The sequence below is a fragment of the Drosophila novamexicana genome, unplaced genomic scaffold (genome assembly GCF_003285875.2).
Source record: "Drosophila novamexicana strain 15010-1031.04,08,12 unplaced genomic scaffold, DnovRS2.1 tig00000485-arrow-pilon, whole genome shotgun sequence".
Lineage (NCBI taxonomy): Eukaryota > Metazoa > Arthropoda > Insecta > Diptera > Drosophilidae > Drosophila > Drosophila novamexicana.
Genome location: NW_020824808.1, coordinates 1,517,269 through 1,531,559, shown reverse-complemented (window position 1 = coordinate 1,531,559; position 14,291 = coordinate 1,517,269). Strand labels below are relative to the sequence as shown.

Genomic DNA, 14,291 nt, shown 5'->3' with positions numbered 1-14,291 from the left:
GGTTTTTATGTGTGCTGCTGCAGATGCTGCTGCTTCTTCTTTGTTTTTATGTACTTTAATATTTTGCTTCTTCGGTTTTTACGTGTTTTATCTTCATTTTTTTTTTCAACTTGTTGTGCCTGTTGTTTTCGAATGCTAGTTTACATTTCCTACTTAGCCATCCACTTCATTACGTTTTATTTGCGCTTAAACAATACACTCACACACACACTCACAGACAGTAACACACACAGACATATCTGCAGCTAAAATTTAAACAAACATTAATGACCTTCAATGCCGGCGCCTGTCCGGTCTCAGCTACCCAGCCCATGCCATTCGATTCTGAGTGTTTGCATTTGTATCTGTATCTCAGGCTCTATGTATCTGTATCTGCAGCTGTGTGCGCCTTAGTGTGCGTACATTTATACGCATGTTCGACCAGCAAAAAAGTGAAAAACAGTATTTAAAAAAAAATGTATTTAAAAAATAAAAAAGTTAACCAGCAGCTCATTTAACTCAGCATCTGGCTGTTATCGCCTCCTGCTGTTGCTTTGCTGTTTTATGACTCAATTTATTGTCTTTGTTGGTGCTACGCGTGCTGCGCATGTTGTATTCAGTTGCCACCCACCGGCAGCAGTCGGCACTCAATACTCAACACTCAACACTCACCACTCATTCAATCATTCCATTCACTCATTCGTTTGTTCATCTTAGCAGCTACATGTGCCTTAAATAACGGAAGCAAAATTAACAAAAGAAAAAAAACTTGTTTACATCGCCATCCTGTCAATATCCATTTATAATCGCTAACTTTCCAGCATTACTAGGAAATTGTCTGCATAATATCTGAAAGGCAGAGTATTGCAGTCGGGTGCAAACGACTGCGTAATACTCGCCCAATTATTTTATTAAGTTAGAGTAAGAGTATAGATTATATTCTCTTGCTTTAATTTTTTTTTTTTAATTTATCCCAATCTTTAAAATATCCAAAGACGAGTGCTCTAGTCGAGAGTGCCCGTCCAGGGGATACCCCGAACCTTCATCTATCAACCCAAACGCAGCTCGCTCTAAGTGTAGGGGCGACGGTAGCTATAAAATGAAAGATTTTTGATCTGTATATACTAAATGTTAAATTTGGACTCAGGACTTAAAAAGCAAGTGCATTTAGAAGGAGGGATGGACTGGCTGCAAACCAATATTATCTCTTTTTAGTTCATGAACGAGCATTAAAGCTGACTCATGCAAAGGTTTTTTTTAATTAAGAAAACACATTTGAATGGAATTCCCGTCAACTGAGTCAGAATAAAAAGCGGCCCAGTTACACTGAAAGCAGTTCAACGTGCCTCCATCCATCCGCTATCTATAAGGCCAACCAAGACATATGGGTAACAGAACATTTCCATTTGATGTTACAATAACTAAATGGCCTCGTTCGTTTTGCTGATAATTTCTCTAATCGGACAATTTGTTAGTGCAAAATATTTGCGCACTTTTGTTTATCTCCGACATCGGTTTGCGGAACTACTTGCACTATATGTATGTGTAGATATCACATTGTCATTTATCAACAATTGCATTGCCAGGGGGTGCGGGTGCGGGTGCGAGAGCGTCGAGAGCGGATACAAGTGCCCGCATCAGTGTCACTCAAAACGTTGGCGCATCCTTGTTGCCTGCAACGTTTCCGGCGCCCCATCAATCTTTCAGAAACTATGCAATTGCCCCACCCACTCAAGCAGCCCGTTTTCATATCAGAGTTGAGCAGAACTGGCTTATTACCTGTCGCAACTTGTGCAGAAAATGAAATTTTATAATAAATAAATAAATAAATTAAAAAATTGTTTAATACATTTTTAAATATGCAAAATAAATGTTTTTGTTTTCTGTTGAATTATCGTGTGGTTCAGTTATCAGCGCAGGTGTTTCTCAAGCAACTTATTTTGTTTAAAGTTCGGTTCATATTAAATGTTAAACTGTAATCCCGTAGCCAACAATAAAGTATACATATAAAAAAATGATTTGCTCCTTAAGTTCTTATAACTAAGCAATCTAACAAAATAGCTAACAAAAAAAAAAAACAAAAATTATTTATTTCTTAATCAATTTAGATATACTTATTTCAGCAAAGTCTCAACTAGTACGTATATTATTAAGCTTTATAATTGACTAAAGACAGTATTTTTGTAATAAGGAAATAAATTAAGTAAAGTATGTGTATGTATATTAACTGACTAGCATGGGTTCGATATTATAATAGCTTAATCACTGTAATATACCACAATTGAGTACAAGTCACGGTTAACAAACCGAATGCTATGTAAATGCGGCTCATCTCCATTTCATGGGATGACAAAACACTTCCATAACATTTCAATCTGTACACATGACGGCTGCGATGCCAACGACTGTTATTAAATATTATTAATTACAATTGAGACTCGACGCGGCAACAACAATTTGACAGCAACATAATTAAAATGTCATATACAGTTGTTGCCGTTGTTGTTGTAGTTGTTGGTGTTGTTGTTGTAGTTTCTGTTGTCTTATAGAGAACATGCGCGTGAGACTGGCCCATTAACCAATTGTTGCATCTCAATTCGTAACCGAAACCCATTTTGAATTCAATTCAAAAACTGTCTACAGCACCTATATTGAATATCAATTCACAAGTTATAAATAGCCAAACAAGTGCAATAAAGTTTAAACTTAACTGGGGTGTGTTTAAAGATCGGAGCCCAAAAAATAAAAATATATAAAAGTCTCACAATAAAATAAAACATCATCTAAGCCATCTAGAACATGTTTGGCTGAACGCATGAATGAAATGGCCATAAACATATATAATTTTCATATGAGAAACGTTTTGATTCTTATGCTAAACTGATTCATATGCTGATCAATCTACGCATGATATGTATATGCACACACACACGCTCACACACGTGCTCATAAGTTATTTGCATATTGATTTTCGCTGATATGGATGCTGCCTGCCTGGGCTATGTTGCCTTTTGATACCCTGTACCCATTGGTTTCGCTGAAAGAGTCATATTTAAATGTATATGTCAGCCAAAAGATAGCATGTCGCATCACAGATCAGTTATCACTTTGCTTAAAATAAAATAAAAAAAAATATTCCATTTTAAAAAATACATATTTGTTATAAAGATAAAATTAAAAAAAAACTTCTAATTATAATAATATAAAAAGAAATAATTTCTTATTTTAATAATACTCTATTTAAATTTTATATCTAATCTTATAATTCATTTAATTTTATCAACAATTTTTATTTAAAAAAAAGTGCTAATTGATCTATAAAAGTTGTTTTTGTCAATATAATTTCTGCAATAAACATTTCTGTAACACTTGTGTTGGCATAAAAATGTTGTAGTTTTGATTTTAAATAATTAAAGTGAAAATTATTTAGAAACCGTTGGCTCTGTGCTTACAAAGTAAATATATGAGGCCAGAAGAAGCACATTATGTGGACAAAGGCAGTTCGCATATTAATTACGACAGCTCGACGCTGAGTAAAGGGTATATCCTGGTCAGGCAACAGAACACCCTGATTTGTTTGAACTTATGCCGGCACAGAAATCGAAACTCTATATTGAAACGGGCAGTGAAACATCGCAACATCGCACATGCGCATCGGACACATGCGCAAAACGCACACCTTCATTAATTCGCTTTTTGGTAGCCAAGTGATTTTCATTAAAAAGCCGTCAGCGTACAATAAATTTTGAGCCGATTTTTTTCCCCTTTTTTTTTTTGTATATTGTTTTTCGTTTTTTGCGCCAAGCTGGGCGCTGATTTTAGCTGGCTCTTTATACAATACATGTAGTTGGCTTCATTATGGCCGAGATCGCTGAATGTATTTATTTAGCGCAGCGACAGGCGACAGAACATAATTCCAATGCTCTTTATCGCGCCGCGCAGATCGATCGAATCTATATGTATGTATATACATTTACTTATATTTGATTTATGTGGCATTTGGATATGGCTTTGGCTGCATGTTTGGCTTGTTATCTGTATCAACGCGCATTTGAACTCGAGTTGAACGGGCCGAACAACTTAATCAAAGCAAAAGATGGTCGCGCATAATTTATCAACTGCTGTCAGCCGGAAAAGATAAACAACACCACATAACCAAGTTTTGTCGTTGTTTTTGCCGAATACAAAATAAACAACTATTATTCCAGCCTGTCTAACGGTTCCCAGCCAAAACACCCGTGGTGGTCTCTGGGCGGGACCGTCTCTTCCATTGATACTCGACACGCTCGAGAGTCGCTCGCCTTGAGACGGGCGCGAAGCCTCGAGACTTTGAGCTGACAGCGGTAGCCACTGTGCGTTCCATTTAATAACATAATCATATTGTTATACAACTTACTTAAGCCAGACGCACATATATATTATGTCTTATCTATGTGTATTATCTAGCCGATTGCTTGCCAGGCTCTACAGTTACCCACAGACCAAACTGTGTAGCAAAGGTCACGGATGGCCTAAGCTCTGCGGAAGTTTCAGCCACAGCAGTCCCATCGCATTTAAAAGATATGAAATCATTGGCCAGATAAACTTTACACTTGACACTGCCAACCCAATATACGACTCAAATCTGGCTTTTAATTACCAAGCCGAATAGATCATATCGAAAAGAATGAAACTGTTCAAAAAAATAATATAAAATATTACAAATTTTTACGTTGATCATTCTTAATTCAAGACACCTTGAGACACATTTATTTAATTATAACAACTAACAGCTTCCAGGTTAACTTAAATTATATACAGCCAAGTCTTAAAGGAATACTGAATTTAATTTGGAAAACCGTATTTCTCTAATTCCGCCCAAACTCTAAATAACACTGCCCAAGTCGTGACAAACTTATTAACATAGCTGAAGCAAGCTATTGCCAAGAATTAGTGTGCTAAATTTTAGTTTTATTATTAATATTATTAATAGCCGCTGCGAACTGAAATGAATTGAATTGAACTACAAGTTGTCACTGAAACCAGTTAATTCATTGTTCGTTATTATAGCCACATCAACAGCCACATGCCCAATGCCAACCATTTTTTATCCCAGGTGCAGCTAAGAAGCGCTTAGTTCTAGCTGAATAACGAATTGTTGTTTTTATGTGCTTGTGGGGCATATATTTGTTCGGGAACAGTACAATTTTGATCAAATATTACAGATTAAATACAGAATAAAGACCACATAATTCTTGTTTAGCTAAGACCCACGAGTATTCGCCAAAATTTCAATCTCACTTAGGACCAACGGGTGCGTCGGTTCCGTTGGAGGGATTTGCCTTTTTTATGGCATCGACCGCAAGAAGTACCCCTATTAAGCCAAAGCCTGCCATATAATAGAAGTACATCCAATTCTCATACGATCGGTCAAAGAAAACAGGCAATCGGATAACCTCCTCATTTCCATATTTGCTTGGTGGCATCGCCTGACCTGACGGCAGGAGACGCACCCCCCTTGCCTTGATTAGCAACGGCCGCTTGTGCAGAATGGTGGAGCCCGCAAAACTGGGCACATCGTGTCCGAACTGTTTGTACCGCATGGCCGCCTGATACTTGACCCAGGCCTTGTGCACATTCTTGTTCGTATAGCTGCTGTCCATGGGCGGCACCATACGGAAGCGCGTCTTCAGGCGATTGTTGTAGTGTTCGCGCGAGGCCTGTTTGTAGAGGATCTTGTAGGCCTCGCACACCTTCACAAACTCATCGGAGTCCCGAGTGTGGCTATTTCCATCGGGATGGTATTTCTTCGAAAGTTCGATGAAGGCGCGTTTGATCTCCTGTCCACTTGAATTAATGGGTACCTTTAGCACATCGTAATAGCTGCGCGAGGGAGCCAGCACGGTGTAGCCGAATCTGGATTGATAGGTTGCCATATGTCGCATCGGATTGATGGTATTCGCCTGCACACTTCTAAGCATTATTTTTTTTTGTACAATTTTTACTGAAAACCAAAAAAAACTAACACATACAATTTTACACTTCCGCTAAAAAGATATGTATTCCAATTTCCTTATACATAAACTTTAAAAATTGACAAGTTTAGCTTATACTGCTGTAAAAGCGCGTACAAATTAAAAAATAAAACTAAAATGTTACCGAAACAGACAAAAAAATAACACTGTCAAAAACTATACAATTCACATGTAGAACGTGAAGAAACAAAGATTACTTGATTAGCAATAAAACAACTCGACAACTTAATCAGTTTCTGGCAGCGTTGGCACACTGAGCACCAAGTTTGAGGATCGAAGCCCTGTGAAGAGTTAATTTAATTATTTTGAAGTAATTATTGAATTTGGTAATAAAACTGGTTGCAATCCATGATTAGGCCTGGATTGTGTTTGGGCTAAGGTAGATATTGTATATAGATTAAACTATATTTGCCACTTTTCTGGATCTTAAAGTTTTCTTCTATTTGTAAAATAAAAGTAACTATCTTAAAAAATATATATATAAAATAACTATTGGGTTTTCTCAATTACAGTCTTAGATAGTGATTCAACGGAGCTTTTGTCGGAGGTTCAAAGCACGTCTCACTTACCCACCTACAGGGACGGGCGTTTGAAATTGGCTTATGGAGCAACAAACGATTTTTGTCAACACGTTCAAGCCTCGGCCCTGGCCAAAATGTGTAACAATATGGTCAAGATCAAATAGTTGGCCTAATATTTATCTGCTGTTATGACCTTAGGACAGGTGCCAACGAACTTGGCAATGAATCTCAATCAAATCCAGTCCGATTCTGAGCATGTGCCGCACTGTATTTGGACAGGCCCATATGCCTGTTAACGCCAATATTGACCCAGAAATGAGAGGCGTGGGCGGGCGACGTCATTTTGCGCAAACTCGTCTCGGCCGCGTCAGATAAACAATTCCATTGAACTTGGTTTTCACAGCGAATGAGCAATGGCTGTTGTAGTCGCTGTCAAATAATATTTACAAATATTATTATCAAAACTTTTAATGAGCAGCCGAAAAGCGTTTGACAATTTCACGCGAATTTCAATGGCAGCAAAATATTTGCACAGCCAATACTTACGTATAAATTATAAATTTATCAAATTACTCATTAAATTTACATTTGGCTGCATTCTTCCAGCTCATTCATAAAAAAATACCTAGCTAGAGAGATCCCTAATTAGTATGTACATAAATGAAATCTCAAATAAATATATATTTTATTGTTCATTAGAAAAGATACAACTTTGGCATTTGATTGCGTCGAGTCTTGAGTTTTTGAATCTTAGAATGCCTGCTAATTGGTAAGAGCAAAACGCTATCTCTTTGTAGCGTGGCACATTTGACACCTTGGCTCAGTTGGCTGAGCTTGGCACCACTGTGCGTTGGCCATAAACCATCAACTGATCATATTCAATATGTTAATTGATACTAAAAACACCAAGAGAAAAAATTCAATAAAATAAAATAAAACCAAATAAACTTCAATGAACAAAAAGTTGGCATTTAAAAATTGAACAGGCTCCAGGCCCTGGCCCAAAACCCCCCAAAGCCCAGAGACAGAGCTCGAGCCACAGCCAGAGCCAGAGCCAGAGCCGGTGCCAGACCCAGTTTTTAGCCCAGCACAAGCGCTCAGCGAAAGCCCTGATCAACATGCAAAAGAAGCAACAATAATTAGAAACAGGTTCTATTGTAAAACTAGCTGGCGAGCTTCATAATATAAAGCCACTCCGAAGACATACGATATGCCACAACTGGTGACTGGTTGTCTCCGCCGAACGCTGCCTCATTTGTCTAAGTAAACATTAAATGATATTCATCGAGTTTTTTGTTTTTATACTCTTCTTTGATTTTGAGCCCATTGTAGAGCGTATTATAACTTTGACATCACCTGTTTCGTTTCTAGTCCTTCAACCGAACGGTCGAATTTTGTGATGTTGTATAACGTATCTACTTTTGTCTAATCCAATATAAAATAATATTTAACACATAAAGTAATAAAAATAATAATAAAAATAATCAAATAATCATAATACTACTGAGCTCATGATATGATGATGAGATGAGAAAAATTTTGTAATTTTTGATTTTAATAAATTAGACCCTGTCCTCAGAATCCACCTAACTAAATATTTTAAAAATGAAAAGGTCGCCAAAATCAGTTTTTAATAATAATAACAGTCTTAAAAAATAGTCATAATAATAATAATATTAATAACAATACAATATTAATAATATAAATAATAAAGAAATAGTAATAATGATTTACATTTTCTAAATAAAAATTCTTCTTAATACTTTAACAGCATATTAGAAAGAGTATTTAATATTCGAGTTGTGATGCTTGCTGTTCTGTATTCATTTTTAGTAATATTTTCGTATTGTTTGCTTTTGATTATTTTCATTTTGTCTAAAAGTTTTCTGCATCTGCTGACGGGCTGTCTGGTCTTTCGTTAGATTTTAATGTTGGGTCAATGGACACAGCGCTTGACTCCAGACGCTAGGCACTCTGCAGGGGCATGGTTTATCGATTCGATTTGCTTGGTCTTTAAACAGCTTAAATTATTCATGTGTCAAGTTGAAGGCTGCTTTTATGCAGCCTTTCGCGTGTAAACAGCATCCATTCAGTCAACTTCTTTGATCGTTAGATTATCTGTTCGATTGAGCTGCGGTCGTTTCAGTTAAAGCTGAGTACAAACTAAACCGGCTAGAAACGGAAATACACACTCCCAACATTTTTTTTTTTTATTTAGAGTATTAAACACATAAGAATTGCTGCTTAACCGTTAAAGATAATTTGTTTTAATAAAGAAAATAGCATTTGTTGTTTAATCTTTCGAGTGAGCTACATGGTTCAAGTGTTTAGTTGTACACAGTTAGTTAGTTTGTTAGTTAGTTGTGATTCGATTTCTGAGGGTGTCCAGCACGCTGCTCTCAACTCATTCAGCCTTCGTTCGCAAATATATTCGCACTTAAATTCCTTTAGATCTATGCATAAATATCCAGTTCCTATAGCCTATATAGCTTGCTGCTTATTGTCTTTGGCCGGATATTAGCCCTGCCTCAAGGTACCAAGTTTTCATCTAGTATATTTCAGTTTCCAACTGCTTACAATTTGCTATGCTCCCGATTCAGACTTTGTGTTGCTTAGTTTGGAAGTGTCTTGTGTTTCAGTTGTTTTTCTTTCGTTTTGTGAAAGTGTTTCAAGTAGTGTGTGTAGCTAGTTTTAGTTGAAATATGGTTAGGGTTTAAGGTTAATCAATAGTTGAGTTTAGCCGCTGATGAGCCAGTTTTTTAAATAGACAAGCGCCGAAGTGGCCACGAGAGTTAACTGCTGCGCAAATGCTGCAAGAGAAGATAGAACGTAAAGTTTATTAGATATGCCAGGGATTAAGCTCTTTTATGTGCGGAAATAAAACGCCCGACAACGATGACTGCAATGCTAAGTAATTTACATTTACATTTTAATGCGCAGGCAGCCCCTAATGAAAATGCATCCATTTAAACCAACTCAACCTGTGCGCAAAGCCTAGCCAGATTTTACGACGCTTACGACTAACAAAATTGCGGACTGTAAAACTGTGTGGAGTCTCCGCACAAATTGACAAATGTTCCCGGCTTAAAGGGTTAGTAGCTGGTACAGGAATAGGGGTAGGGGTAGGGGCTCTTCCCTATTCATTTAAAACTTGAGTTGATTAATTGGGGCTTACGACGGCTGCATACGGAAGCTAATTGCAGTTGAATTTATGTGCATATTAAATAAAATATTCAATGCTTGGCTAATGTGCATAAGTCGCCCATAAATAAGCGATTTTATTTGGTGTTTATCATTTCAGTTGTTTTCTTTCTTCTTTTTTTTTTATTATTGATTCCATGTAAAGTCGCATTGCCTCGTAATTAGCAGACCATAAAGCGAGCTATTCAGCCAATAGCTTCCTGAAATTATGAGTAATTGATGAATGCCACGAATCACATTTATCATCTCTCAAGAGAGCTGCAGGTGAGAGTGCCCGACTAGCAGATACCCAGCGCCGACCTAAAGCTGCAAGCTATACAACCTACTTCTTGTATAGAAGAAAACGCAGTAACTTCACACTCTGCCAAAAGCATTCTTGAGTAACTTCGGTGCTTAAAGTCCGATCTTATGAACTTTTTAGGTATTAAATATGGCATCCAAGGGTGCCATAAACAAGGCTCCAGTTTTCAAAATGATGATGATGAAAGGTATCTAGAAAGTACATAATCTATATATTCAATTCGGAAACATGCCCAACTTGGCGATTCTAGCTATTAGCTACTTTCAGCATCGATAGTTATTGATATCATTAGAAAAAGGTTAGATATAAAAAATGTTAGTTGTTTTGATCATAATATACGAATATAGCTGCAGGACATGGCTAAACCGACTCAGCTCGTCGACCTGAACAAGTATATCCACATACTTATACATCGGAGATGCATAAGATTGACACAATTCAGTATACCCAGTATTTTTAACGGATTAAGGAAATTAAAAAAAAATAAAATAAAATTCAACTGTTGTTAGTTTAATACATGATACATAAGTTTTATTTGACTTATATTCATCTTGTTTCGATATACAATATATTCGTATAATATAATTTCATTTAGATTTTGTTTCATTTTCATTTATAAATTTACCTTTGTTTACAATTTTCTTGGTAGATTTTTGTTTTTGCTTCCTTGAATTATAGCAAATCGTATTTAGCAATTGTTCATGATTGGTTTACATTTGGTTGTTTTGTTTTCGTTTTTAACTATTTCTTTCTTTATGTTTTTTTAGCAGAATTTACTTTTATTTTTTCGTTAGATTACATATAGTATAATTTATATATATATATAAATGTTCAGTAAAATGATCCCTACTTTTTGTATGCTCATGACATAATTTCTATATGTATTTGTTTATCTTGTGTATACAGTGTGTCTTCTTCTTATACATTAATTATATGCTTTGTGTGTGTGTTTGTCTGTGTATATAGGTATGTGTTTTCTATTCCCATTAAATTTAAAGTAATTTCTGCGACAATAATAATTATAATTTCATCGTTCGACTATAGACACATACATAAACAAATGCATTTCCATATCTTTCTTAATATACAAATACAATTTTGCTGAACACTAAAGCGCCTCGCAAAGGATACTCAATTACAATCAACTAAACTGGAGCTGCCATATAATATTTGTGTAGATAATTACATACATATATACGTAATTTATCTAATTTTCTATGTTTGATTTATTTTCTTCGTTTTCGATTTATATTCTCTCTATTAATCAAATCGGAATTTACGCATTAAGTTAGTTACGACAATTATTATGCTGAGCTGCTGAGTTAAGAGGGTTTATTTTATTTTACTTTATTTTGCTTTTAAGGTAAGTATTGTGTGTTATTTGTAGAAATAAATGTATTATTAAGTGGACACTACTAGCAAAAAATAAGTTTAATTCTATTTATAGGCTTGCATTTGTGTGCATCGTTAGTTGAACAAATTGGAACTTAGGAGCAGACTTGAAAATAGGATACGATAATAAATAAAACATATCAAAATGATTGGCATGATAAAAGCTACAGTTGGCTTTTTTTAGTCGTGAAAGCTTACACAACATAGTTATTATGTTTATATTTATATTAGGGTTTTCCATTTTTCATTTTTATTTTTTATTTTTTGTCTATGTTTGGCTTTTATTACCACTAACAAGTAAGAACACATATTTAACCACAATTTGTTTTTTTGTATTCGATTTTTGTTTTTTTTTTTAGCAACACTTTTACACAGTTACAGTTACAGCTATATATATTTGAGTTGCGTTTCTAATTAGCTGCTTAATTTTTACAAATTGCCTACTTAGAGTCATAAATCAGAGCCTTACATTTGCAGCTTTAATATTATAATTACATAATTTATTCATTTAGTTTGTTATATTGATTTTATTTTGTTGAATTCAGTAATTCACAAATTAATAATTATATAATTAAACTAAATAAACAATAGGCCATATGTTGATATGTATTTGATTTTTACACTTTTTAAAAAAAACCGTGCTCAAACTTTATCAAACTTGCTTTTGCATTCGTTAAGTGTAAGTAATTATTATTTTGCGAATATTTTCTATTTTTATTATTATTCTTTTATCGTTTAGCTTATTGGTTTTAGTATTTTTCTGGTATATACTATGTGTCAGTTATATGTAGTATTGTTCTATTTTATAAGTGTTTGGTATGTTTAATCCTCAAATGCATTCCTGTGCTTGGCTTTTAACATTGTGTATGTGTGTGTTTGTGTATGAGAGTATGTGAGTGTATTTTTGAGTATTTCTTCTTCTTTTTCTAAGTATTTCTGCATTGGTCGCAATCAACGTTTGACATGCATTGTACACTTGTCGTCTACCATCTAGAACCGTGTTTTTTATTATCAGATGTCGTAGCTGATATAATTAGTAACGTTTCCTGAATACAATAAACCCAAAACTGAACATTGTATTTGTATTTGTATTCGAGAGAAACTAAAAACCATTAAAACAACTTAAGAACATTGACTATATCTGCATTTCTTTAAGTTATTTTATTGTTTTTCCTATAGACGCTTAACTAATATAAGTCGGATTTAGTTTTTGCACGGGGTGAAGAAAGGGCTTGAAGTGTATATAGTTTCTATGCAGTATGTTTTTGTGTGTTTTTGCAGATTGAATGTATACAGCATTTAGTATATCCATTACTTGCATTATTATCATAAGTATATGTTTAGTTAGCTATTAGCACTATAATGTATACTATATATAAATTCTTTTACAAATAGCAGACTACAATATCAAAAGCACACTGTGGATATATTTTGAGTGCTCTTCACTATTAATTATATATATATATATATATATATATATATATATATTAGACGCTTGGAAGAACGGCAACAGAAAATAAAATATTAAATTATATTTCAAATTTTTTTCCTTTACCAAATTATTGTAGATGCGAGATGCGTGTGTGTGTGTGTGTGTTTGTGCGTGTGTGCGTGTGTGTCCTCATGTATATAAAAATTTAGATCTATAAGCATAACACTTGGAATTTGTCTCTCATTCGTTATCTCCTTTGCTTCTAAGGCGAAATATTATATTGTCAATTCTTTGGCTTGAGCCGAAAACCATGCAAAATGACAAAATATATATTTCTCAGTTGAACAGGGGGGTGGGGGTTGGGTCGGGAGGTTTAATGCAATGAAAATGGATATCAACAAAATCAAGGATATGCATACAACATTTAAATATTAAAATACTTTGCATTTGAACAATTCTTTGTTTATACAATTCTTTGAAAAGGCAAAAGGCATAATACACAGTAAATTCCTTAATTTTTACATTTATCCCTAAGTTTCTAATGCGTTCTACACATGAATAAATGGGCCGAGCGAATGCCACAAACAATGCCGAGTCCTTTGGCATTGGAGGTGCACCTTATAACCCGGCCTTGCACCATTCGCTGGGCCGCACCAAGTACGGACACATACAGATACACATATGCCTACAGCAATTGGCTTTTCCGGGCACGATTTCCCAGCTGGAATAACAATTGAAATTCTCGAAAGATTGTGCATTTGTCTTGAAAAGGATTGGGTTCAGGGTAGGGGTAACCTTTTTTACTCGTTTAAAGCTAATTTATTTGGAGTTAGTTTTCTTTTTTAATTTGTTTAACTCTTGCCATACATTTTCAATACGCAGTAAAAAATGTCTTATATTTTTGGTTTTATTTTTTTTCTATTTAGGCTTCAATATTAATTTTTGATATCATTTATTAAATATTTTAATGCATTTGTTTTCAATACGGCTTGCCTTGCATGGTATAAAAATATAAATGTTCACATATACTTAAAAATCGTTAAGTTCTTACGCTTTCATCAAAATTGTTTTTCAAAAGTAATTGAATCGATTGATAATTTATAAAATTAGGAATGACCTCACATATTATTGTTAATTATTTTGTTATTTTTAGATACGAGTACGTGTGTTATTCGCTTTTGCATTTTTTATAATCAAAGATTTCCATTTTCTTGTAGGGCAATGTTGAATTACTTAGCTAACTATTATTATTTTTCCAATATATTCGGTATGCAGTTAGTTTCATAAGTGAACTTTACTATCGTTGCTTGCCTTTTTGGTGTTCTAGTAATAGTTGCTGTTGTGTGTTCAGAAGATTAACAGAATAGTTAATAGCTTAAATTAAATGTGAGTCCAGCATTTGGCAGGTTGGTTCGACAGGAGCCACAAATACATTCGATTTTGCAGCCATA

The 14,291-nt window shown here is 34.7% G+C and overlaps 2 protein-coding genes across 2 annotated transcripts in view; both read right to left on the bottom strand.

Annotated features, from left to right (window-relative positions):
* Positions 1-5,119: 5,119 nt before the first annotated feature.
* Positions 5,120-6,103, bottom strand: LOC115761739 (J protein JJJ2). Its single transcript, XM_030703625.1, has 2 exons — positions 5,991-6,103; positions 5,120-5,931 (listed from the first exon to the last, which is right to left on the bottom strand). The coding sequence occupies exon 2, from the start codon at positions 5,901-5,903 to the stop codon at positions 5,256-5,258; it is 648 nt and encodes a 215-aa protein (XP_030559485.1). The 5' UTR covers positions 5,904-5,931; positions 5,991-6,103; the 3' UTR covers positions 5,120-5,255.
* A 3,147-nt stretch (positions 6,104-9,250) lies between these two features.
* Positions 9,251-14,291, bottom strand: part of LOC115761253 (acetylcholinesterase) — a 47,434-nt gene continuing 42,393 nt past the window's right edge. The window contains exon 10 of the mRNA XM_030702966.1: positions 9,251-9,324. Coding sequence (XP_030558826.1) covers positions 9,251-9,324 — 74 coding nt within the window. The remainder of the gene's footprint in view (positions 9,325-14,291) is intronic.